The following is a 25628-nucleotide window of genomic DNA, read 5'->3' on the forward strand; positions in this document are numbered from 1 at the left end:
TTCAGTATTGTATCAGTTTATATTAAACTGCTCAGTGTTAAAAAATGAGTGTAGCACTAATGAGCCCACATTTCTCAGATACTTAGAACTTCCATCACAGCAACTGTTTAATACCTTTTACCCCCATCCATCACTCTAAGCAAAACTGTGTGATACATTACCACTAGTAAATAGTTGAATACTAAAAAAATAAAATAAAAAAAAAAGTCACTATAAATATTTCTACAATTAAAGTATTTTAAGGACTTTTTAAGATGGTTCTGCACAGTGTAAATGATTGGAATGATTGGTTGCCCATAGCTGACAGTCTCATCACACTAAAAAGAAAAATACATTCTAAGAAAATCAGTAGCTGCCTTTATTTATTTACTTATTTATTTTTGCTTTTAATTATATATATATATATGTGCATACATATATGTGCATACATATATGCACATATGTATGCATATATATATATATACACATGCATATATATGTGTATATATATATATATATATATGTATATATATATAATTTCTACTTGTTTTGCATAGGGCAGGGATAAGTATCCCTTGGGGCTTTAACATATCTGTTTCAGGTGACAGGACTTTAGAACACACGTTGAAAATTGGATAATAAGCTTTATAATGAGGAAACATGGTTAAAAAATAGAATAAAATAAAATAATAATAAAAAAGGCAATTGAGACCAAAAGAAGAAAGGTTTTAGAAACTCTAATGTCAGATTGAGCTGGACCATTGCCTGGAATGTGTCTCTGCTCAAAAATTAGCTCAAAAATTGAAGTGAAGATAGAATTGAAAAAAAAAATGGTCATCTGTCAGAGAATGATTGTTTTCTACATTTAGACTGTTTCCAAGTATGTACTTTTGAAATCTCAGAGGTTGGGTCAGAGTATAGTATTTTAAGACAATCACAGAGGAAAGAAATTTGACATTTGTATCTCAGATTCATCTATAAAACTTACCTTTCCCTTTTCAAGATTTGTAAAATATTTTTTGTTTGTTCTTACTTTTTGTTTTCAAACATAGATTATGACTTGATTTCTAACTTCAGTTTTGAGTTTCATGCCTTCTATGTGTTTCCTCCTCTCTTTCCACATTCCTCTCTAATTTACAGGTTTTAGATATTCCAGTTCAATAGCTAATAAGAGCTATTAGTAGTAAGTAAGTAAGAAAGCAGTATAAGTTGTAAGAAAGTAAGAATACAAAAAAAAACCCTCCCCCCTTTTTTAAGGTTAATTCACATATGTTTTATTGCTCCTAACTGTGATCAAAGAAAGAAATAAGCAAGAGTTTCTGTTTCTAGGATGATGGTTTTTATCTGAAAACAAACAAACAAACAAATAAACAAAAACAGTTTGTATGTTTTCTCAACCTAAATATACACATTACAATATTGGCCAAAAAAATATTTATACCTCTTGAATCACAAAACATATACACATTACAATATTGGCCAAAAAAAAATTATACCTCTTGAATCACAAAAAAAAAAAAAAAAAAAAAAAAAAAAACACACAAAAAAACAGAAAGCCTATCCTTTGAGCTTACCTGTGTGCTAACAGCTTTCTAGATTAGCAGATGTTATGCTGTTTATTGTGTACCTCTCTCAGCTAGTGTACTTCTCTCCCAGCTAGAATAATTCTGGATGTAACTATTTGGCAAATCTTATCTCTAAAGTTAAATTGGCTAACATGTTTATTTCCCTTCTGAGTTAGCTAAGAAAAGGAAGTGACAGTGAATATCATATTAACATATGAAATTCCACATTCAAATAGTTTCTATATCCTTAAATTTATTAGTGTCATTTGGATACCTGTGTTTCTGTGTTTTGTTACTGCTGTTTTATTTAAATCTTCATTCATTCATTTTCTTATTCATATGAATAAGTGAACTTTGTAGGTGTCTTGCTCTGACAGTCATAAAGTAACAGTTCCTTACTATTTCAGCATATTGTAGAAGTGAGGTTGTTGGTCAGCCTCTGCATCTAGCTTTGTCAGCTTTGGCATCCTTACCCCTCAACATACTGAATGATCCTCCCAGTTTGGTATTGTCCACTCTCTGAAGGTGCTTTCCATACCTTTGTCCAAGGCATTGTTGAAGATGATAAGCATTAGCAAACCCTAAGTTACACCAGTAGTCTGGACACTGCTGAAGAATGTGCCACAACCCATGGAGTCCACTGGTCCAGCCAGTTTTTCACCCACAATGTAGTTCACCTATCCAATTACACTGATCTTTTCTTCTTGGGATAGTATCTCTCTCCCTAGGCTCTGCCACTAAGTTTTATTTATTAGGAAGACTGATGGTAGATCTTGCCTGTGAAGAAGGATTTGTGCATGTTGGTCTTTTCCATGTCCCTCATCATAGATGTGGCTGCTTCATTCTCAGTGAACCTACATTTTCTTTGTGTTTTCCTTTTTTAACCCATTCTTGCGGTTTAACTTGGCCCGCAGCTAAGCACCACACAGTAGCTCATTTCCTCCCCCCCCCCCCCACACACACACGCACAAATCCACCCCAGTGGGATGGAGAAGAGAGTCAGAAAAAAAAAGTAACACTTGTAAGTTGAAATAAAGACAGTTTAATAAAGACAGTTTAATAGGACAGAAAATTAAAGGGACAATAATAATTATTATGACAATAAAAGAATATACAAAACAAGCGATGCACAATGCAATTACTCACCACACACTGGTCAATGCCCATCTCATCCCAGAGCAGTAATAGCACACCCCACACTGGCTAATTCCACCCTGATGCCATATGGTATGGAACACCCCTTTGGCCAGCCTGGGCCAGCTGTCTTGGCTGTGACCCCTCAAGCTTCTTGTGCACCCGCAGACTCCTTGATGGCAGGGCAATGTGAGAAGCTGAAGAGTCCTTGACATAGAGCAAATACTGTTCTGCAACATCTAAAATATTGGTGGATTATCAAATAGTATTCTCATCCTAAATTCAAAACATGGCACCATACCAGCTACTAGGAAGAAAATTAACTCTGTTCCAGCTGAAACCAGTGAAAGGACAAGTCCCTCTTGTCTTTCACATACCTCCACAGTTTAAAATCTACTTAATCTTAATTTTCCTAATTATATTCTCATATACCTAAACAGTGTTTTTACATTCGTCCTGTACAGCTTGTTTGTTCTTTCACCTTCTCCAGGCTTCTCTTCCGTATTTAAACAGCCAGGAATTCTTCATTCAGCCAGCATGGCCTTCTGCCATGTCTGCTATGTTTTCTTCACAAATTATGTTTGAAGCATAATTTTCCATATCCATAATGAGGCTGTCCTTGATGATCAGCTAGCTCTTCTGGGCCCATTTCTTCTTCAGAGAAGTATACCATGGTGTAATGCTTACCAGTTCCAAAATAAACTGAGATCAACTCTCCCACAATCTGTGAACTTAGTTCTGTTACTTACTTGACTCATTTGCTTCAGAAACTTACAGTCTTCAAATCATGACAGCCAAGTGGCTTTCAATCAGGTCTCTGAGCAATTCTAGCTTATTCATGAGTACCTGATCTGGCAAAGCACCTCCTGTAACTGGCCCATCCAACTTGTACATCAAAGAGCTGGTGCCTGACATGCCAAAAATATGTATTGCTTTTGCACCCTACTGTGCTGCTCTCTGAGCAGATGTTGGGATAGAAGGAGAGTCCACTATGAGAATCAATAGGACTCCTGTCTTTTCTTTTTTTTTTTTTTTTACTTTTTTTTTTTAATTATTATTATTTTTGTTTTTCTGTGCAAACTGACATATAGGTTTAACTTTTCTTTAAAATATGCTCTTAGAATTAAAAAAACAAACAAACAAACAAACCAAAAAAAAAAAACTTCAGATTTCAACTATAAAATTATTTCAAATTATTAAAATTAAACAATCAACAGGAATATAAGATCTGATCATCTGTAAATTAAAATGCTGGTACTGTCTACCTTAGACATATCTTTACCATTGTCAGCTCCCTGACAAGGGTGGAAAAAATGCTTCACTCTTAAACACACTATTTAAGTTTAAGATCTGTATTAAAATATGTATAATATGCCACAGTAAGAGAGCAAGAAAATGTAAAACATCTCCATAATAGCAGGAAAATTTGTAGGTGTCTGTGACAGTATTTTGTGGCCTGCAAAGGGGGAATAAAGTTCCAAATTCTTCTTTTGTTAGAAATTAAGTTGTGGAACTCCTGGTAAGATTCGTTTCTGATTGTGTTTCAAACTGCATTATACAGTGGCATTTTTACCTGCTTGATCATGCTCGGACCAAAGAGTGAATGCCTTTCAGAATCTTACAGTCTGGTACTTCAACAACGTGGAGAAACCTGGAAATCTAAAATTGATCTGCATGGTCTCTGGAGTAAACCAAAAGTTGTGAATATCACAAAGCACTTGAGGAAGAGTTAATTCATGCCCTGAACACTGTGAGGGACAATTAGAAAAATGATACAAAGTGTATACACTTCTCAGTGTCCAAAAGTATTATTCCATTCTATTTACCCTGATACTCATGCTATTTGTGCTTCATCCATGAAATCAACATTGCTATAAGCAAGCAAAAATCTTCTTCAATCCCAAAGATGGACATGAGGTTCTAGAGTAGTCTGCTACAACAGCTATTGGTATTACTCTCGCAATTATTTGTATTGCAAGGTATTCCTGGACAGAAAAAAAAAAAAATGAATTTTTTTATGAAGTTTCTGTAAGAAAGAATTCTGTGAGAGACCTCTGTTTGCTAATGCTTTCTATTTCCTTTAAAGCATAGCAAGACATAAGGGAGAGGACAAGATACTTTAGCATGTGCAGGATATGTTACCTCGAGTGCTGTGGTGCCCTTTACTTTTTTTTTTTTTTTTTTTTTTTTTTGACATTCATGCACTTACATTTACTCTTGGGAAAAAGCATTATAAACCGGAAACTACCATTTGATCACATGCAAAAAGTTATTCAAAGTCACCACACTCAGGTGTTCAGAGCATTTATATTTTTAATTGCTTTATTATACAGATATATCAAGAAAGCACAAGTAGAGTTGAAAATAAAATAAATAAAAATAAAATAAAAAATAAAACACACAAAAACAACAGAAACAAACAAACAAACAAACAAACAAAAACAACAAACAAACATGTAGTCCAGCAAGCTGGGCAGTGGACTTAATATTTCAGGATTTACGTGTTGTTTCCAGCTCAGGAGCTGACCTGTTACATGAATCATTTGACCCGGTTTTGCCTTGAGCTCATGCCTTTTGCAAAATAGTTACCTTCACAAATAGCAGACTTGGAAACCTTTAGCTGTTAGTAGGATACTATGAAACAATACCAATCATTCAAGATTAACAGGCACTATTTTCAAAGGAAAATGTTTTTGAGGTTGTTAAAAATAATCCCATAAGGGAAAGCAAGAAGGCAAAGCAGAGTCCTTATATCCCCATAAGGATGGGGAAAGCAGATGAAGTTTTGGGGTGATTCATAATGGGTTAGAGTTGTCAGTGACATGATGGAGATATGTTTGCAGGAGTTCTTCAGTGTGGAAAGGCTGCTGTGTATAAGCTGTTCCCATAAGGAGGAATTCCATGTTCATTTTGCAGTACTGGAGAGTGTCCAAACTACCCCAAATTTCTGAGACATTGGAGGGAGTGGCATGCTGGACTTACAGCAAAAGGGGAGCATGGGATGGGAAGGAAGAGATTCATCTTAACTTGAATCATCTAAACTTTAGGCTTTGACTATAACTAACCTGCTAAACTTTTGCTGCAGTAAACATAAAGAGACTAGCACTTCCAGACAGAGACTCTGAGCATTATTTTTTGGGTAACTGAATAACTTACACTAATTTTGGTACGGTGAAAGTTGGGTGAGATGAACTACAGTGGGTGTAAACATTTTTATAGGCTAACTAGAGTGGTTTTATGTTCAGTCATGGTGGCAATGGGGTAAGACTTCTGTGAGGATAAGCTTTTTTGACAAGAACTTCAATGAAGTATTACTAAAGTTGCTGTAATGCTTAATGATTCAAGTAAAATATTTCTCAAGTCATTGTAATGATATTTTGAATTCATAAGTAATGCAAATAAACTGGCATTTGTAACAAATGAAATTAGGTTCACCATATGCAAAAAGTGCATATTGAATTACACTATAAATACAAAATTTTAAGGATAATATCTTCTATCTCCTCTTTTACATCTGTTGGGCACCTCATTTGTTTTGCCAGAGTTTGCAAGTATAAAAAAAAATAAATAAATTGTCCTATGAAAACACTTTAACAAGTAATATTAGAATTGCCTTTGAGTTAGTGTTTAAGTGAACATGTGATGTTAGAAACACTGTTAGTGTGATTGGTCAGTCTGACAAGAAAAAATGAACTGTCAAGTAATTAAGCTTTTAGGTAATCAATCTCAGTCTAATTTCATGGTCAACACTTTCTTTTGCCTGTTTTATTATTTTGTACAGCTTTGGTTCACATATGATTTTCTGGGTTGCATCTTGTTGGCAGTTCATAGTAAATTTAGGAGCTTGTCTTAATTACTCTAATGGGTAAATGACCAATATAATTGCAGATTTTTTTAAGAATTATTTCTAGACTGGATTATGTTGTATTTTGTGTCATTTCATTTTATACATTTTGTATTCTGTAGTCTTCAAGGCTAGTCTCTAGTGTCCTCAGTATTAATAATGGAGGATATTTTTTGATGTTTATAAGGTCAACATACAGAATCAGAATGCAAAAAATTATTGTTCCAGCTCATAACTTACTGAAACAGTTGTTCAAGATGTCATTTGTGAAGTCATTTTTTTTTCTGTGGAATTTGTAGTGACACAGATGAATTTACTCAAACAGTGTCAGAAGAGATCCATCGTATGTTGAGATTCAACAAGGCTAATTGCTGGCTCCCGCACTTGGGGCACAACACCCCCATGCAATGTTACAGGCTGGGGAAAGAGTGTCTGGAAAGCTGCCTGGCAGAAAGGGACTGGGAGTATTGGTTTGATAGCCAGCTGAATACGAGCCAGCAGTGTGCTTAGGTGGCCAAGAAGGCCAACAGCCTCCTGGCTTGTATCAGAAATGGTGTGGCCAGAACTAGGGAAGTGATTGTCCATCTGTACTTGGCTCCAGTGAGGCTGCACCTGAGTACTGTGTTCAGATTTGGGCCCCTCACTACAAGAAGGACATCGAGGTGCTAGAGCATGTACAAAAAATGGACAATGAAGCTGGCAAAGGGTCTGGAGCACAAGTCTTATGAGGAGTAGCTGAGAGAGCTTGGGTTGTTTAGCTTGGAGAAAAGGCGGCTTGGGAGAGACTTTACTGTACTTTACAATTACCTTAAAAGGGACTATAGTGAGGTGGGGTTTGGTTTCTTCTCCTAAGCACTAAGTAATAAGACAAGACGAAAAGGCCTTAAGTTGTTCCAGGGGATGTTTAAGATGGATACTAGGAAAAATGTCCTAACACTGGAAGGGTTGTGAGGCACCGGAACAGGCTGCTCAGGGAAGAGGTTAAGTCACCATCCATAGAGGTCTTCAAAAACCATGTAGTAAGTCAAACAATAGGTTTGACTTAGAATAACAAGCCCAGTGGCCCAGTAACAGCTAAGAATGGCTTCTTACTTTGGAGCAAGAAAAATGGTTTTATGCCTTTTTGGCTAAAGATCATGTAGTAGCCATTGCAGACCACTGCTTTCTTTCACTTAGAAGTCACTTGATATGAGAATAGTATGCATTGGTTACAAAAATTAGTTATCATTAAAGTGTAGTAAATGGAGAAAACTGTAATGTCAGAGAAAACATGGCTAGATATTTCCCCATCTAAACAGACAAATATCTGGATTGGGAAAGGATCAGACGTTTTCATCCTATTTGTACTAAATACAGTCTGAAATTATGAGGAATTCTATTAAAGACACTGAGACCATCTGTGGAATAAGGATTTGTGTAGTGTAAAAACTGCATAAATCTATAAATTTATTACTAAAACTGTACTTCTCACCATCTCCAAAAAATAAAGGTACATATAATTGCACTCTGTCTATTCCTTGCCATGGACCAAATGATAAATGTATACAATATTGTCTCAAAATGAATTATTTTATTACATCTGCTTAAGAGCCACTGAACAACAACAACAAAAAAAAAAAAAAAAAAAAAAAAAAAGAGTCATTTTTTTAACTATGTCAATGGTCAATGTTTTAATTATTCACTGTTTAAAGGTGTTTTGTATTCACTCGGCCATACTCAAGGCCTTGCATGAGACTGGAGAGAACCAATTTTTCCTTTTGATGCTGTTTCATCTGCACCTAGTTGGATGACCCCGCCCTCCCCCCATGTTTTACAGCAATTAATATCATGAATAATGTTTCTGCCCTTACTGGACCTTACATTGGAAATCTCTCCTGATTTTCAGACTCCATGTGTTTTATTTTTAGCTGACATTTGAACGCTGCACTGGCGTTTTTCCACTTAGCCTATATGCCTTGCTTTTTGTTGGTTAACAGCAATTGTAGCTAGCATTGCAGCACATATTGTATGTTACAAGCCTTTTTTTTTTTTTTTTTTCTTTCCACAAGCTTTGTCTGTCTGGCTCTTTGTAATTCAGTAATTCATACCTAATAGTTTTTATTTATTTATTTATTTATTTATTTAAAAAAATGAAAAGAAGGAAAATATCACATAATTTTCTTTATCCAGATGACAGCTTTTAGTTGTGGAAATGTTGTTTTACTTGATTACAAGATGCGATCTCTGTAGAATAAGCAGCAGATGATTTTGATGATTTTGATGACTCTCAGATCTAAAATTGCTGCTGGGTAGCTGCATATATATGAGTAAAAAATATTCTAAGACACCTTTATATTCATTATAAACTACTTTTAAAAGATACAATGGGAATCTTGAAATCTGATTCCAGTTTAACAGAATGATAAAGGATCATTTTCAGAAGTGGATTAACATTAAAGCATTTTACTATCTTATCATCTAATGTTATACATAAAGTTTTATGACCATCAGTTTAGCGATTTAAAGATCCTTAATACAGTTATAATAAAATTGACTACTGCAGATAATTTTATGTTCCATTATTTAAAAAACAAACAAACAAAAACAGAATAAAAACCAAAAAAACACACATCTTTAACTGGTTCCTTCCTTCCTTCCTTCCTTCCTTCCTTCCTTCCTTCCTTCCTTCCTTCTTTCCTTCCTTCCTTCCTTCCTTCTTTCCTTCCTTCCATCTTATTTGCTAAATTAATTATTGTGTTTATGCATTTCCCAATAATACCATTAAAGAAATTAGTATCAAATACTTGCTGTTGTTGCAATATATCGTTTTATTGCAATACATCATTATTTTTTTTACGCTTATATGAAAAGAGACTTGTTTTAGTTTTATCATCCTATGAACAATAAATAGATGATTCATTTAAATGCTTCTGACAATTGTATTAGAATATCTAGGGTTTACTTTTTTCACATAAGTCTATTTATATTATGAAGCACTATACAAATATGTAGGTTTAACTTTGGTTAAAGAATATATTCAACTGCCACAGCGGAAGTCTGTCTTAACTTTGGAAACTGTATAAAGCTTATGAATGGCAGAATATTTGCAATTCCATTTATCATTTCTATTTGGCTTCTGTGACCTTCTGCACCTGCAGGACCCAGGTTTTCTGTACCCAGAATGGGACTTTGATATCCAAAGCAGCACAATTTGCATTCAAAAAAATGCAAATAGACACTAGATTTTCAAATGGAGAGGTCCTGTTCCCTCAATTCACGAGATTATTTGTATGATTTTTCACAAGATCTTCACATCCAAGACTTTGGACTTTATTTTTGTGCATAAATGTGGGATGATCTTCTTTTTTTTTTTTTAAAAAAAAAAAAAAAAAAAAAAAAAAAGAGTTGGTTTTGGTTGCTGAACATTTAGGAAAGAACAAAACCAAAAACAAACAAACAAACAAGCAAACAGTAACTAATCCCTTACACTCATATGAGAAGCATACATTCCTGCAAGCTGTTTGAAGTGAGGTCCCCAATCTGAAAGGTAGTCATAATTCTGATCCACATCTGACATGTCTGAGCCTAAGGAGCTGAGAGATCCTGCCAAAGAGCCAGTACCCTCAAACGCGTATCTCTGAAGTGAGTCATATGGAGGAGCACTAGGATCTGTATTGGCTTCTTCAAGCTTTTCTGAAATAAATTGCCTGAAGATGGCACTGTCAGGGCCAACCTGCAGAGACTGTCTGTAGAGGCTGTGGATTTCTGTGGTGATGTTCTTTCGAGGTTTGCATGTTCTCATGACCGTGCGGGTCCTCAGTGCTGAAATATCGAAAGCTTCTGTGTCCTCCTCACCACCTCCTTCATCATCATACCTGACAATGTTCTCTCTAAATTCTTCCACTTTCTCTGAGAAGAGGGACTTCTTCCTCTGCTGTCTTATGGCTACAATTGCCAAAAAAAACACTGACAAATAGAAACAAAATAACAAATTTTGAATGTGCTTGGAAATACTTAAAAAATAGTAATGTTTCTTAACATTACTACAATTACAAAGTGAGGCTATCTTAACAAATTTATAGAGCTGTGATTTTTATAGTTTTTATGGTTGTGAGATTATCACAGAAGGTGGTAGAAAAATGGCTACAGAGGGACTTATAAAATGGGTGAATGAAATGAAGCAATTCTTTGGGTAGACGAGGGTTTGAAGCAGTGACGGAAACAGATTTTTTTTTTTTTTTTTTTTGAAACTGCTTTGTTTTATCACATAATATATTAATTCAACATTCAACATTTATTTATTTATTTATTTATTTTTAATCTCTCCCTCTCTTAGATTAAAGCCCTAGGAAAAGCAAATGAAAAATGAGACAATGTGTGAGCTATCCTACTCCATGGATTGAAAATAATTCAGGTCCATAGACCATGCAGGGTGTGGTTCACTTGTTTATACTACATTGATTTGGAGATTTGAAGAATCTGAAGAATTTTTTGTGATGTTGTAGCAGTAATTACTGTTGGGGTTTTTGAATGAGAACAGCTTGTTGTTTTTTTTTTTTTAACATACATTAAAGCTTTTTTTTTTTTTAATCAATATTTTAAATCATTCTTTTCAAATCCTGTATCATTTCATTTTTAGCTGAATGATCCATTTTAAATATTCTATGACTTTCACAGAGATTAATGATTTCATTTTCTTCATTTAAATCTTACTGCAGTTTTATTCAACTATTCAATAAGTAATAGTTTGTGAACTGTTATTTTTTACTTGGGACATAATATGACACAACTACTAACCATGACAGGATTTTACCTCGGTTAGGGATATGACACACCTGAAGTAGTTCTTTATTTCCCTATATACTGTTTCCTATCATTGTGAAATAGTAACATAAAACCTGAAAGCCCTGGAAATAATAATTTCTAGAATATTATCATACATTTACAAAACCCAAATAGTTTCAAGCTATAGCAAGCTATTGCATGGTGAAGTAACTCATTATATTTTAATGATAAATACAAGGATAAAGTTCCAAATAATAATAATAATAATAATAATAATAATAATAATAATAATAATAATGTTCAGATTATGTATAGGAATTTGTATATCCCATTTTGAATATTCGTAAAAATGCATTAGAGTATTTAATGCATTTAAAATATGTGTATCTGTAAAGAGTATGGCAGATTAGTTTCTGTCCCTTTTAAATTTATTTTTGTGTCTATATTCTTGCTTTGACATTTATGATGTACATAACCCCGGACAGTGAGTATTTATTCCACCTGAAGAGAGTACCTCTCCACAGGCAGCCTAGAATATTTAATAAATAATGTCATTGATGGCCTGGATAATGCAGTGTCAAAGTTTGACTGATCCTTGACCCTGTAAGTGCATAACACTAAGTGACCAGGTTCAAATGTCCTGCAAGAAGCAAAGAAACTTTTAAATGCATTCATGCCTGCCAGTAAGCTTGCACTGACAAAAAGGTCTTCAGGGGCTTCAGTCAAGGGAGTTGCTTTTCAGTGCCACTACTGAAAGTAAGGTGACTCTGGAAGTACAGTAAAGTCTAGAAACCACAAATCCCAATCATATATTCCTGATTTCTTTGTTGGAAACAGGGAGATGGAGGTGGGAGAATTAGTTTATTCCTGGACTTTGTTATGAAGTCAAAAATGGCTAGTGTCTGGCCAACAGCACACCCATCTAGATACAACAATTATGAAATACACTTTCATTGTTTCAATCCTCATTCTATCTACTCAAATTGTTCTAAGGAACAAATAGAATTGGATTTATTTTTTCGGAGGCCATTGTTCTGCTTCAGTTTCCTGCATGTCACATAATCCTGAGACCCCAAAGTCAAATAAAGTTGCTGATTCATAATTCATAAACATTTTGCTTCTGCAAAACTCATATAACTGTGGGACTACATTATGGGGTACATTTTAGGAAGATTCAATAACTCATTTCAATGAATTATCACCCAGAGATTCAGTTGGACAATCAAAGGTAAAACAATGGGAAATAATTAGGTCCAGATTCCTAATGCTGAGAAAAATCAACCCATAAATTTCTAGGCAGAATGCAGAGTAAGGGTGATTTTTGACTTATTCAATATCTTTTTTTTTCCCTGGTGTAAAGTCCAATAATTCCGTTAGCTTTATTGGACTTCTCTTTCTTTTCTTGTATTGCTACTACAGCAGATCAAAATACAAAATCAGTATAGAGCTACCAGCCACCATTTTCAAGCCTTAGTTTTCCTGTGGTTACCAATGATATACTTTATGTGATGTTATGCATAGATTAGATGAAATCATACTGTATAATAAAGGTAGAAAAAAGAATGTTCTTCACCTAGATATGTTTGCAAAATAAATAAATAAATGGGGGTTACTTAAGATTGTTTTTTATTTTTTTCACTGATATAGAAGTTTAAAAATGTTAGTATTATATTTTTTCCCATTAACAAATACATTGAGAGAATCATTATCCTTGAAAGATTTAGTTTTAAAAATAATGTGATTTCTGCTATTATTGTTTCTTTCTCTCCTGACTTTACATTTGTGTTGTGACACTGTTTGTTAAAGTTTTCCTGTTCATTTCGGATTATATTTTTTCACATTTTTTAATAATTTTGTTGAAAAACAGGTTGTACTAGGTTTTCACAATTTAAAATGATGATTTGATATCACATTACTCAGTAAAACCTTATTTTACCTTCATTTTTTCTGACTTCGATTTTTTTTTGTTTGTAGAGTTTCACTCTTGGTTGAAAAACTGTTTCCCTAACATGGTCAGTCAATTGTTTTGTGATACTTCTGGATATGATATTTTATGCACTATGTAATTACAAGGCATAATATATATATATCATATTCTTACATAGGTAACAGTCAGAGATGGAGTTGGAAGTCTTTCCATGTTGCTTTGTTCTCATCAGCTTGAATGAGGTCTTCAGGTCCACGACCACCATCAACAACCAAGCTTTAAGATCAGTCATTTTGTCTTGTAAAACAAACCTACCCATCTTTATCACTTCTCTTCCTTTCTAAGGTACCATACCTTAACCTTTAGTCTGTCACAGACTTATAGGATGGATGAATCACTGGAACATATTGCCCAGAGAAACTGTGGATGCCCCATCCCTGGAAGTGTTTAAATCTAGGTTGGATGGGGCCCTGGGCAAGCTAGTCTAGTGGATGGTGTCCCTGCCCATGACAGGGGTATTAGAATTAGATGATCTTTAAGGTCCATTTCAACCCAAACCATTCTGTGATTCTATGAATGGTTGCTACTGTACACCTGCTGTTATGGTATGTCAGTGTCATCAAATCACTCATCAAACACTACACTAATAATTTGTAGCCCACTAATAATGGGTTCTATTTTCTTTTTCTGAAAAAGATCAAATGCATTGTAGCAGTGATTGCTGCCAGGTATAGTTTGCAACAGCCGTAGCCCTGAGCAGGGCAGGAACAGCCAGCCTTGGCTGGGTAGGTCTGGATGTGTAAGTGCCATTCACCAGCTATGCATGACTAGGGCTTTACATTCCAGAGGTACAAAGATATCTCCTATGCATGTACAGTGTTCACTTTTCACATCCATAATATACTTTGTAATGGAAATAAACTTGGTGTCTCCTGACAGGGAAAAATGCACAACATTTGGAGAAATGTCTTTCTGGAGATTTTACTTAGAGAATAACAGAGGTCACCTGGTCCAAACCCCTGCTCAAGCATGACCATAAGCAGGTTGCCCAGCACGATGTCCAGGCAGCTTTAGAAGATCTCCAATGAAGAAGACTCCACAACCTCTCTGAGCAGTCTGTGCCACTGCTTAGTCAACCACATAGCAAAGAACTGCTTTCTGTTGTTCAGATGGAACCTCTTATGCTTCACATTTTGCCTGCTTATTCTTGTTCTGTCACTGGACACCACTGAAAATCACAGAATCACAGAATTGTCTAGGTTGGAAAAGACCTCAAGATCATTGAGTCCAACCTCTGACCTAACACTAACAAGTCCTCCAATAAGCCAGGTCACTAAGTTCAACATCTAAAAGTCTTTTCAGGACCTCCAGGGATGGTGACTCCACCACTTCCCTGGGCAGCCTGTTCCAATGCCTCACAACCCTTTCAGTAAAGAAGTTCTTCCTAATATCCAACCTAAAACACCCCTGGTGCAACTTTAGCCCATTCCCCCTCATCCTGTCATTAGGCATATGGGAGAATAGACCAACCCCCCCCACCTCACTACAGCCTCCTTTAATGTACTTATAGAGAGCGATACGGTCACCCCTGAGCTTTCTCTTCTCCGGGCTGAACAAACCCAGCTCCCTCAGCCACTCCTCGTAAGACTTGTTCTCCAGACCCCTCACCAGCTTCATTGCCCTTCTCTGGACTCACTCGAGCACCTCGATGTCCTTCTTGTAGCGAGGAGCCCAAAACTGAACACAGTGCTCAAGGTGCGGCCTCACCAGAGCTGAGTACAGGGGTACAATCACTTCCCTAGACCTGCTGGCCACACTGCTTCTGATACAAGCCAGGATGCCGTTGGCCTTCTTGGCCACCTGAGCACACTGCTGGCTCATATTCAGCTGGCTATCGAACCAATATTCCCAGGTCCTTCTCCGCCATGCAGCTTTCCAACCAGCTTTCCAACTCCCAGGTGCAGGACCCGGCACTTAGCCTTGTTGAACTTCACACAGTTGGCCTCAGCCCGTTGGTCCAGCCTATCCTTATCCTCCTGCAGAGCCTTCCTACCCTCAAGCAGATCAACACACACACCTAACTTGGTGCCATCTGCAATTTTTTTTTTAAAAAAAAAAAAAAAAAGAGCCTGGCTTCATCTTCTTTGTACTTTTCCTTCAGGGATTTATACATATTGATGAAATCCTGCTAAACCTCCTCTGCTTCAGGTTGATCAGCCTGGACAGATACAGTTGCTCAGTTTCTGAGTGTATCAGTTTCTCTTTATCTTTTATTATTTTGTGTTGATCTTAGCTGTACATACCTAAGGCAGAACGTATTATTATGTACCTAATTTATTCTTATAATAACCAATCTCCTTTACTAATGCTGTCTTCAGCTTTACCTAGGCTCAATATTGACTTTGAATTCTCAGATTTTTATTATAATTAATGCTAAATAATTAAAGCAAACTTTTAAGGCATGGTGTTAGGATTCAAATTTTACTGAAAACTGGAAAAAATATTTAGATTTAAGAAAACAGAAAAGAAATTAAAGATTTGACTTATTGATTTTTTTTTTTTTCTCAATAAAACTGCACTTCCATATTTCCTGTCTGGGATTATCTTTATTCATTTATTTATTTTACATAGTCATGATTACTGTAAAAAAAAAAAAAAAAAAAAAAAAGTCATTTATCTTACTTCTACTTACCCAGGAATATTAGTATGCAAGCCAAAACAGCAACTAAAGCTTCTGTACTGAGACCCATGGAATACATGAAAGCTCCATATCGACAGTAGAAGGTGTTCACTTTAGTGTCACAATCACAGACAGTGACAGTGAGAGTATTTGTGCTTGTAAGTGGTGGGGATCCATTATCCAGAATTAATATTGGCAAATAGAAATAAAACTGTTCTTGTCTACTGAAACCACTTTTTGCTGTGAAAATCCCAGCTGTGTTATCTAGAAGATAATTTTTGTACATGATAGGCATTTATCACAATAAACAATAACAATAAACAATAAAAACAATAACAATAAAAATCCAGTGGAATATGACCTATTTAAAAACAATGCTACTGTTCAACATTAGCAACATTAAGAAAGTAAAGCCAGCCATGGATATGTGAACTTTCCTTGTGTCAACTGTGAATAATTGCATTTGTTTTGTCATATGTGTGCCAGGTTCAATAATAAAAATTGACCTTAAAGCTGTTTTAATGTTTGAAGCTACAAAATTCCAGTGTATAGTATCTGATAGCTGCTCAGGCCAATTAATTGGTTCTTACAATGGTTCCTGCAACCAGCTGTTAACAATACAGCAGCTCACAGATGAAATATAGACAGTTTACCAATCCAAAAGGTCCAAAAATGTGCCTGACAGCACACAGAGAAAGCAGGTAAAAAGTGAAAGAAGACAAAGAAAGAAAGAAGAAGAAAAAAAAAAGTTGACTGAAATAGTCTTTTATTTCTTTCCCTGAGAGGAAACTGGAGCTAGCTTAGCACCTATTATCTAAAGGAGGGAAAAGTTGTTAGTCTCTCACCTTGCTTTAACTACTAATGTTTAATAAGTTTTGTATAAAACCCAATAAACAGTTTAAGTACAGCCCCTTCTGAACTCCTTATGAACTAATTCTAATCTGAAATTTAGCTCACTGGAAAACAAATTAAGACTACTGAAATCTGCACACAAAGGAAAAAAAAATATTTATACGTGTATGTCAGGTTTTTGATCATGGCAGGATGAATAACCACATGAGTTCATACATTTTTATGAACATACATCCATTACATTTATAGCATATTTATCCAAAGTCTACTGAAGTTAACTCCCCCTATTTAAGTCTTTCCATGTTTCTTAGTCATAGTTCAGAGGACAACCGTGAGATAAAAGGCTCCAGATCTTTAGACTCACTTTTCCTCTTGCCTACTACTATCCCAAATCACCCAGCCATTTGTGTGAAATGCAGCAGAAAGGTAGAGACAGAAGGCTGAGCATATGATGCTGGAAAATATTTTTCTTTTTTTCTTATCAATAGCCTCCAAAAGGAACTGAATATACTGCATATCTTTGCTTGGACTTTGTGCAGAATGAGCAAATGTGGGAAAAGCTCATTGTACACAATTTGATCTTAATGTAACAAGTTATCTCTTCTTGGCACTGGGTGAGAGGTTAATGAAGCTGGGAACTGAAACATATTAAAACATTGACTTTAACTTTGAAGATATTAAGAAAAGTCGTTTGCCATTTAATATAGTCTGAACTTTCCAAAACTTACTTCCATTGATTTATTCACCTAGCGAGAAAATTCAAATAATTAGCAATGTCAATAAGAGCAATGTGTACTTTAGCTGAGTCTGAAGAAGCTCTTCATATTCTCAGAAGACTGACTCTAAGTGGTTGCATTTCCTGCAGTTACTGTATTTACATTTTTTGCCTTGGACTGGTTTTGCTTGATAACTATGTTACTCTTTTTAAGAGTTTCAATCAATCGCAGTTCTGAATAACATTAAAATTCATATAGGAGACATTTATATGGTGTCATCAGTAACAAATGAATGTAGTTTAAGTTGTTTTAGGAAATAAGATTACTTTCCTATTAATTTGTGTTTATAATTTTGGTCTTACTGAAGTGATGAAGTAACAGACTTGCACTAACAACGATCTTCTCTTTCTGGAAATCTTATTTCTTAAATAAATGCATAGCTTTAACAATAAAGTTGGTACTTTCCACTACATCCTACATTAAGAAGATAAATTATAAGGAATAGCAGTGTTTTTGTTTTTTTTTGTTGTTGTTGTTGTTTTTGTTTTTGTTTTTAATCTCAGATTTATTTATTTTTTCTTTTCATTGATATAAAATCATCTTTTGCCATTTAGTTTACTTGACTGAAAAAGGAAAATAAACTGATATTATCAAATTATTGTTTTGAAATATGCTTCATGTTGTGTTCTTATAACAACATTTTCTATATAAGTGGAAATTTTTATAAAATTGGTGATGTGAAGACCATTCGAAACATCCATCTTTCATTAGAAAAGTCTTAAAGAGCACATGAATGACAGTACCTTGATTATCTTTGACAGTAAAACGTGAGTTGTTTGTACTTTCCTGAGCCAATGAGAAGTAAAAATGATGACTTTCTTCTGAATCATCTTTATCCACTGCACTGATGCTCTGAATTAGCTGGAAACACAAATAAGTGCAATTGTTAAACTACAAAAGCGTTCAATGTTCCTTTAAAATGATAAAAGGACATATCATGTTAAGCCACTGATGCTAGAAATGAAGTTTATAAATACATATTGAGTGTATGTTATGTACTCACAAAGATACAGCTCCTATATCCAAACAGTCTCATTGAGACTGGTAATCTGCAAATATTCTGCTTTTATTTTTCATCTGTTTGAGAGCTAGGCATTAAAATCTTGAGAAAATATATGATTTCCTGGATCAAAAGACAAGGTACAAATGAATTTTTCATAAAATAAAAAAAGCAATCATATATATAGTATTTAGTCCTTTTTTTTTCTTCTTTTTCTCTCTTTCTGCTACCCTACCTCCAAGGTGCCAAGGTAAAAGGTGATTCTACATTTAAACAAATTATTCTATACAAAATACTTTTCCTTCCAGCCCACACACATATTGACATCATTCAACTGATATTTTGTAGCTGCAGTAAGAGAGATATGTTGACAAGTTCCTGTGCTGAAGTATTGATTTTGAATATTATAATAGACAGATTATGGAATTTCTTGGTCATTTTTTTCTCAAGAAAATAAAATATAATTCATTTAAAAATATGTCAAAATAGATCGTCATTTGTAAGATAACATCAAAAGTAACATTTAACATTTGAAAGAATCTATTTTATGTCTGTAAAGAAACAACTAAATAAATACTTAATAAATTAGTTATGTTTCTGCTAACAAAGTGCTTAAATTTTTTACTTTTACCAGAAAACATTTAGTGACCTGGCCATCAGGATATAATAGTAAGTGAGGATCATTGATCATGCCGCTTCAAGTCTACCAACTTTAAGAAAAGATAGTGCCCAATTTTAACTTGGGTTCTATTTTATCAGTCACCTCATGCCTTATTTGTACCCAAGAGACCTGCATACTCAACTTACCCCAAAAGAGAAAGCACATATATGCTACAAGAAGTATTTTAAAAGCAAAACCAGCAGTAAGTCAATACAAGTGACTACAGCCTTCCATCTGTGCTTTTGAAAACTCTTTCCTGATTTTTTTTTTTTTTCAGTGAAAGATCTAAGAATTCAATATTTTATTTTTTTTCAAACAAGCTAAGTTTGATGAAATCAACACAGCAGTGTGCAAATTGTGGCTTCTACCCTAGAAGCTTTTTATTCTTATTACTCTGTCTTTTTTATACATAAATATATATATATATATATATTTCAAATCTATATTTTCCCTCCATATGAGGAACCTTGATAAATATTTATTGCTACTATTGAGAAGAGATTGTTGAGTAATATACTTAGTGACAGTGTACAAAGGATGCAAAATTCATTAGGAACAGGTTTTTCTTTTCTCAGAGCAAACAAAATATTTAAGGTGATGCAAATTCAGGTATTGGCAGGAAGTTCAAGATATCAGTGAAGAACAATAGCTGATCCCTAATGTTACACTGGGAATAAATAATAGTCTTTATTTTGGTAAGGGGATAATATTCCCAGAATATTCCTAATATGAACAAGAACAGAGAGCAAAACTATATATATGGTCTAAAACATAAATGAGTAACATATTTTTATGATATTGTTCTGCCATATACTACAAAGAAATAACAAACAACAACAACAAAAAAACTCTGTTGGTATTTGATGAGGTTTTGCTGGTAATATTTTCATGTCCAGAGGTAAGAAAAAGCTTTTAAAGGTTGTATATTTGACCATAATATTCAAAGTCTATCAAATTACACTGAATATGCAGATTTAGCTTGCATATAGCAGTAAGACATAAAGACAGCTTCTAATACAACTTCATTTCTAATTTGGCTACTAAAATATAGAAGAATTACCTAACATTGGCAACCTATTAAAAAAAAAAAAAGTCCAATAATAGATGATTTGTTTTTTACACATCCAGTTTTTGTTCTGACTAATAATTATTTAACCACATATTAAAAATATCTTTGAAATGTATATTTTTAGAAATGTATCATTTGAAAAATCACAAAATTACTGCAGCTTTAAATACTGTTTTGCTATTTCATTATTAAATTCTGTAATTTTATATACAGAATGCATTAATTCCCATAAATTTCATCTGTATCTGTTCCAATAAATACAATACTGAGGAGTACATGTCTATCTGAAAAAGAAAATAAAAATCCCTTGTTTTGGTTTGCACTGTGCTGTTCTTACACAAAGCTAAGATTTCTATGGTTATGTTCAGCATATTCACATGTTTTTAAGGATTCTCCCTAGAAGTGGAGGACAGTGCAAACCCTTAATGTTTATTTCGTACTATACCACTTCCATTAAGACTCAGCAAAACTGAGATGAGTCTATAAAATATTCAGAAACCAATAGGCGGCTCTGATTTTTCTGAGCATACAATAAAATTCACCAGGAGAAAAGCTGTATATCTATATAAACTATATAAATATATATAGATATAAAACACATTTCTTATACTTCTGTACATCTAACCTCAGAGATTCTAGCCTTTTACTGGGGACATCATCACCACAGACAGAAACACTGCACTTTTTACTTGTGAGTCAAAATTTAGGAAAAGCTTGATATTTTTGTGTGTGTACAAACAAATAAACAAACAAACAAACAAAAAGTGAATATTTTGCTTCTGATTGTTGTATTGACTCGAATTGCTAAAATAAAATAAAATAAAAAATAAATAATAAAATAAAATAAAATCCTGGGAAGGATATTTGATACAACAAACCCTACATTTTCCAGCTATTGAAGATAATAAGGATTTGACTTAAAGACTTGCAGGCTTCAATTGAATTCACTAAGGTTTGAATTTAGTTCAAAACACATGGTTTCTAACCAAAATATTCTAAAACACACACATGCACACATACACACACACACACACAAAAAAAAAAAAGTCTAAATGTTGTCTAAATCTGGTTCTCCCAGATGATGTTATGCTGTGACTGAAAATCTCAGGCCTAGGTTTTATACCTGTGACATTAACGTGAATCAAATCTGTTATTTATTTGTTTGTTTAGAATGTTAACAGTCAAACAAGGAGATGTATCTTTCTTTCACATGTTCTGTGGTGCTTTATTCAGTAAGGGAAAATACCTATCAGTCTTCTGAAATTTGTATTTCAAACTGTACACATATCAACATAATTATTTTTGGAATTAGACAAAATATATCCTATTCTTGTAGTACTCTGAGATTGACTTATAGTCAATCTCAGAGGAAATAGTGTCATCTCAGAACAGATCTTCATGGCAATGAGAAAAATGGTAGCTAACTCCTTCACACTTACCTGGTTAGAAACTGCATTTTCACAAACAAATGTTTCATAAAATTTAGCGAATTCTGGTGCATGATCATTAACATCAAGAACTTGGATATATACATACGCTTCTGAAATTTTTTCAGGATTTCCTAATGGTTAAAAGAAGATGGAAATAAAAATTTATCAGTTATCTGCTATATATTTTAAAGTAATATAGACTAGAGAGAATATTATTTATATTTCACAGTGGAAAATAGTCACTGACACTTACAGACACATTAAATACTAAATCTTTTAAAATAATTCTGTTAATATATAACCTGCAATATGATTTAGCATGTGCTTTTGAAGTTAAACTTCTAGTCTTAATTGCTAACATAGAAATAAGGGTGCTTTTTTGCTTTGCTGGGGTTCTGTCTTGAAATGAGTTTGTTTTTCTTCTCCAACATTATGTTAAATTACAATAGAATGTCATAGTACTTCTTACAAAAGTTTGGATATGTTCACTTTTTCATTTACTAAGTTGGAAACTGATTTAAATGTAAAAAATAAAATTTGATCTGCAGAAATTAAATGAGGTTTTGTTCATGAAGAGCATCTTATTATCATGGATACCACAATGGTTGGTCACAACTTTTAAGAAATTCTATTACAATTCCTTGATATACTTATACTTCTTTACTACACTGTACTCCTTTCATATTTTGAAATTTTGAAGTTTTTAGTGAAAAACTCACCAAAATGTATATAATTTCAAAATACTTGTGCCACTGCTAACCATGAATAATTGTAATAGACACTGATAGTTGGTCCTAGCCGAAACAGAAAGTTGAGACTTCTATAAAGAACAGAGTTGGAATTTGGAAAAACAGAGCTATTCTACCCACTGGTCCCAAACATATATTTGTAAAGAAGTCTGTGTTTACTCAGACATGTGTACAGCTTTACTCTTGATGGAATTGTTAGATGGGATTACAGTTATTTTCCAAGTATTATTCACACAGCAGATTTAATACATAGGCATTTGATACTCATGAAAGCTTTAGTGCTTCTCTTAGATGAATATACTTTACTACTGTGGCTATGTAAAAGCTATGTTAATATGGCTTATTTCCAAATGAACAGGAAAATAAAGTTGCCAATATAAGACACTTCAATTCCTGCATTTACTGCATTTACATTAGGTTATATTGCTGTAACTGTCTCAGACAAGGAAAATCCAAACCTAATTATAATAATTTAATGATAGAAAATTGTGTGTGGAATAGGCCCTAAAATCAATCAATCAATCAAAAAACCAAAACCTTATGCAATAAAAATGTTCATAAATGTCACCTTGTCCTGGTTTCAGGTGTGATAGAGTTAATTTTCTTCATAGTAGCTGATACGGTGCTGTGCTTTGGATTTACAATGAAAATAATGTTGATACCTGTTGTGGTTTAACCCAGCTGGCAGCTAAGCACCATACAGCCATTCATTCACCCTCTCCCCTCCCTCTCTGGGATGAGAGAGAGAATCAGAAAAAAAAAAAGACGCCCGTGGGTTGAGATAAAGACAGTTTATTAGGACAGAAAATAAAGGAAAAATATTATTATTATTATTATTATTATTATTATTATTATTATTATTATTAATAATAATAATAATAATAATAATAATAACAACAACAACAACAACAACTTGTACAAAACAAGTGATGCACAATGCAGTTGCTCACTATCCACTGACTGATGCCCAGCCTATCCCAGAGCAGCCAGTGCCCCCACCCCAGCCAGTCACCCCATGTTAATTGTTCAGCATGACGCCATATAGTACGGAATACCCCGCTGGCCAGTTCAGGTCAGCTCTCCTGGGTCTATCCCCTCCCAGCTCCTGCTGCACCCCCAGCCTGCCCACTGGCAGAACAGAGCGAGAAACTGAAAAGTCCTTGGCTTAGCGTAAGTACTGCTCTGCAACACTTAAACCATCAGTGTTTTATCAACATTATTCTCATCCTAAATCCCAAACACAGCACCCTACCAGCTACTAGGAGGAAAATTAACTCTATCCTAGTCAAAACCAGGACAATACCGTGCTGATGTTTTATTTGTTGCTTAGTAATTCTTGCACTAAGCCAAGGACTTTCCTACTTCTCGAAGTGCCCTGAGTGCAAGGAGGGTGGGGTACACCAGAATTTGGGAGGTAACACAGCCAGGACAGCTGACCCAAACTGACCAAAGGAATATTTCAAATCACATGACACCTTGCTCAACATTTACATTGGACATACCCAACCTTTAGGAAGGACAGGCTAGGGAGATGAGTATGGAGTTTCACCCTACATGTCAATGACCAGTTGGAATGTATGTGGCTCTGCCTTGGGATGTTTGAGGAGCTAAAAGAGAATGTATGGGTTAGGATTAAAGGGAGGGCAGGGACAGGTGATATTGTAGTGGGGGTCTACTACAAGCCACCTGTCCAGGAAAAAAAAAAAATGATGAAAATTTCTAAAAACTGTTAGGAAAAGTCCTGGTCCTACTGGGAGACTTTTTAACCACCCTGACATCTGCTGGATGGACAACGCAAAAGTGTATTAAGCAATTAAGGAGGTTCATGGAATGCATCGGTGATAAATTCCTTCTCCATGTGATACAGAAGGCAAAGAGGAAAGGTGTTGTGCGGGACCTTGTTCTCACCAATGAAGAGGGGCTTGTGGGTAATGTATAAGTCAAAGGTAGTCTTTGTTTCAATCACCATGAAAATGTGGAGTTCAAGTTCCTTAGGGCAGCTAGGAGGTTACACAGTAAACTCACTAAGCCCCATCCAACCTGGCCTTAAACACTTGAAGGGATGGGGAATCCACAACTTCTCTAGGCAACCTGTGCCAGTGCCTCACCACATTCTAAGTAAAGAATGTCTCCCTTATCCTAATCTAATTCTACCCTCTTTTAGTTAAAGCAATTACTCTACTCCCTGAACAAAAAGTCCCTCCCAGCTTTCCCATAGCCCCCGTTTCAGTATTGGAAAGTTATTATAAGGTCTCCCTGGAGCCGTCTCTTCTCCTGACTGAACAACCCCACCCTCTCAGCCTGTCTTCATAGGAGAGGTGCTCCAGTTCCTTGAGCCCCTTGTGGCCCTACTCTGGACTTGTTCTAACACATCCATGTCTTTTTTGTGCTGGGTGCCCCAGACCTGAATGCAGTACTCCAGGTGGGATCTCACAAGAACAGAGTAGAGGGTGAAAATCACCACTCTCAATGAGCTGGCCATGCTTCTTAAGAAGCTTAAGTCCAGATAGAATTGAATCTGTACAAGGACATCAAAGCAAACAAGAGGTCTTCTACAAGTACCTCAATGACAAAAGGAGGCTAGGGAAAATATGTGCCCTCTCTGGAAAGAAACAGAATACTTAATTATTCAGAACATTAAAAAGGTTTAGGTAATGAAATCTCTGCTTTAGCAAGGGGGTTGAACAAGATGACCTGTAGGAGTTCCTTCCCACCTCAACCATTCTGTGATATTGTAAACCATAAAACTGGGATGAGTTAGCTGGGGGGGGGGGGATTGTCTTTACTCATGGATTGGCTGGGTATCACTTGGCTGGTGGTAAGCAGTTGCATTGTGAATTACCTGTTTTTTGTTTTGTTTTGTTTTGTTGTTCTGTTTCCTTCTCTCTCTTTTTTTTTTTTTCTTTGCTCTCTTATTAAACTTCCCTGTTCTCAACACACAAGTTATGCAATTTTCTTTCCAGTTTTCTCCCCTATCCCACTAATGACAGATCTGAAAAGAATGTGTTAGAAAGAACAAATTGTTTATAATCTGTTATAAATAACAGTAATAATAAATAGTTACTGGTACCTCTTATTTGCTGTATATGCTTCTTTTTTGCTGCTTTTTTTTTTTTTTTTTTTTTCTCTGTGGGCTGTTTTAAGGTCACTTTTCATTTTATCACTGGGCTGTATTGTGTAACACTCCCTCACGAATGA

At 34.8% G+C, this 25628-nt stretch overlaps 1 protein-coding gene across 8 annotated transcripts in view; it reads right to left on the minus strand.

Annotated features, from left to right (window-relative positions):
- Positions 1 to 9896: 9896 nt before the first annotated feature.
- Positions 9897 to 25628, minus strand: part of LOC101793040 (cadherin-19) — a 108726-nt gene continuing 92994 nt past the window's right edge. For all 8 annotated transcript variants that reach the window (XM_021276843.4, XM_072034795.1, XM_072034797.1 and 5 more), the window contains 4 exons: positions 21691 to 21812; positions 18265 to 18382; positions 15906 to 16157; positions 9897 to 10467 (listed from right to left, as the gene is read on the minus strand). In XM_021276843.4, coding sequence (XP_021132518.4) covers positions 9977 to 10467; positions 15906 to 16157; positions 18265 to 18382; positions 21691 to 21812 — 983 coding nt within the window. In that variant the 3' untranslated portion in view covers positions 9897 to 9976. The remainder of the gene's footprint in view (positions 10468 to 15905; positions 16158 to 18264; positions 18383 to 21690; positions 21813 to 25628) is intronic.

The sequence above is a fragment of the Anas platyrhynchos genome, chromosome 2 (assembly GCF_047663525.1).
Source record: "Anas platyrhynchos isolate ZD024472 breed Pekin duck chromosome 2, IASCAAS_PekinDuck_T2T, whole genome shotgun sequence".
NCBI lineage: Eukaryota > Metazoa > Chordata > Aves > Anseriformes > Anatidae > Anas > Anas platyrhynchos.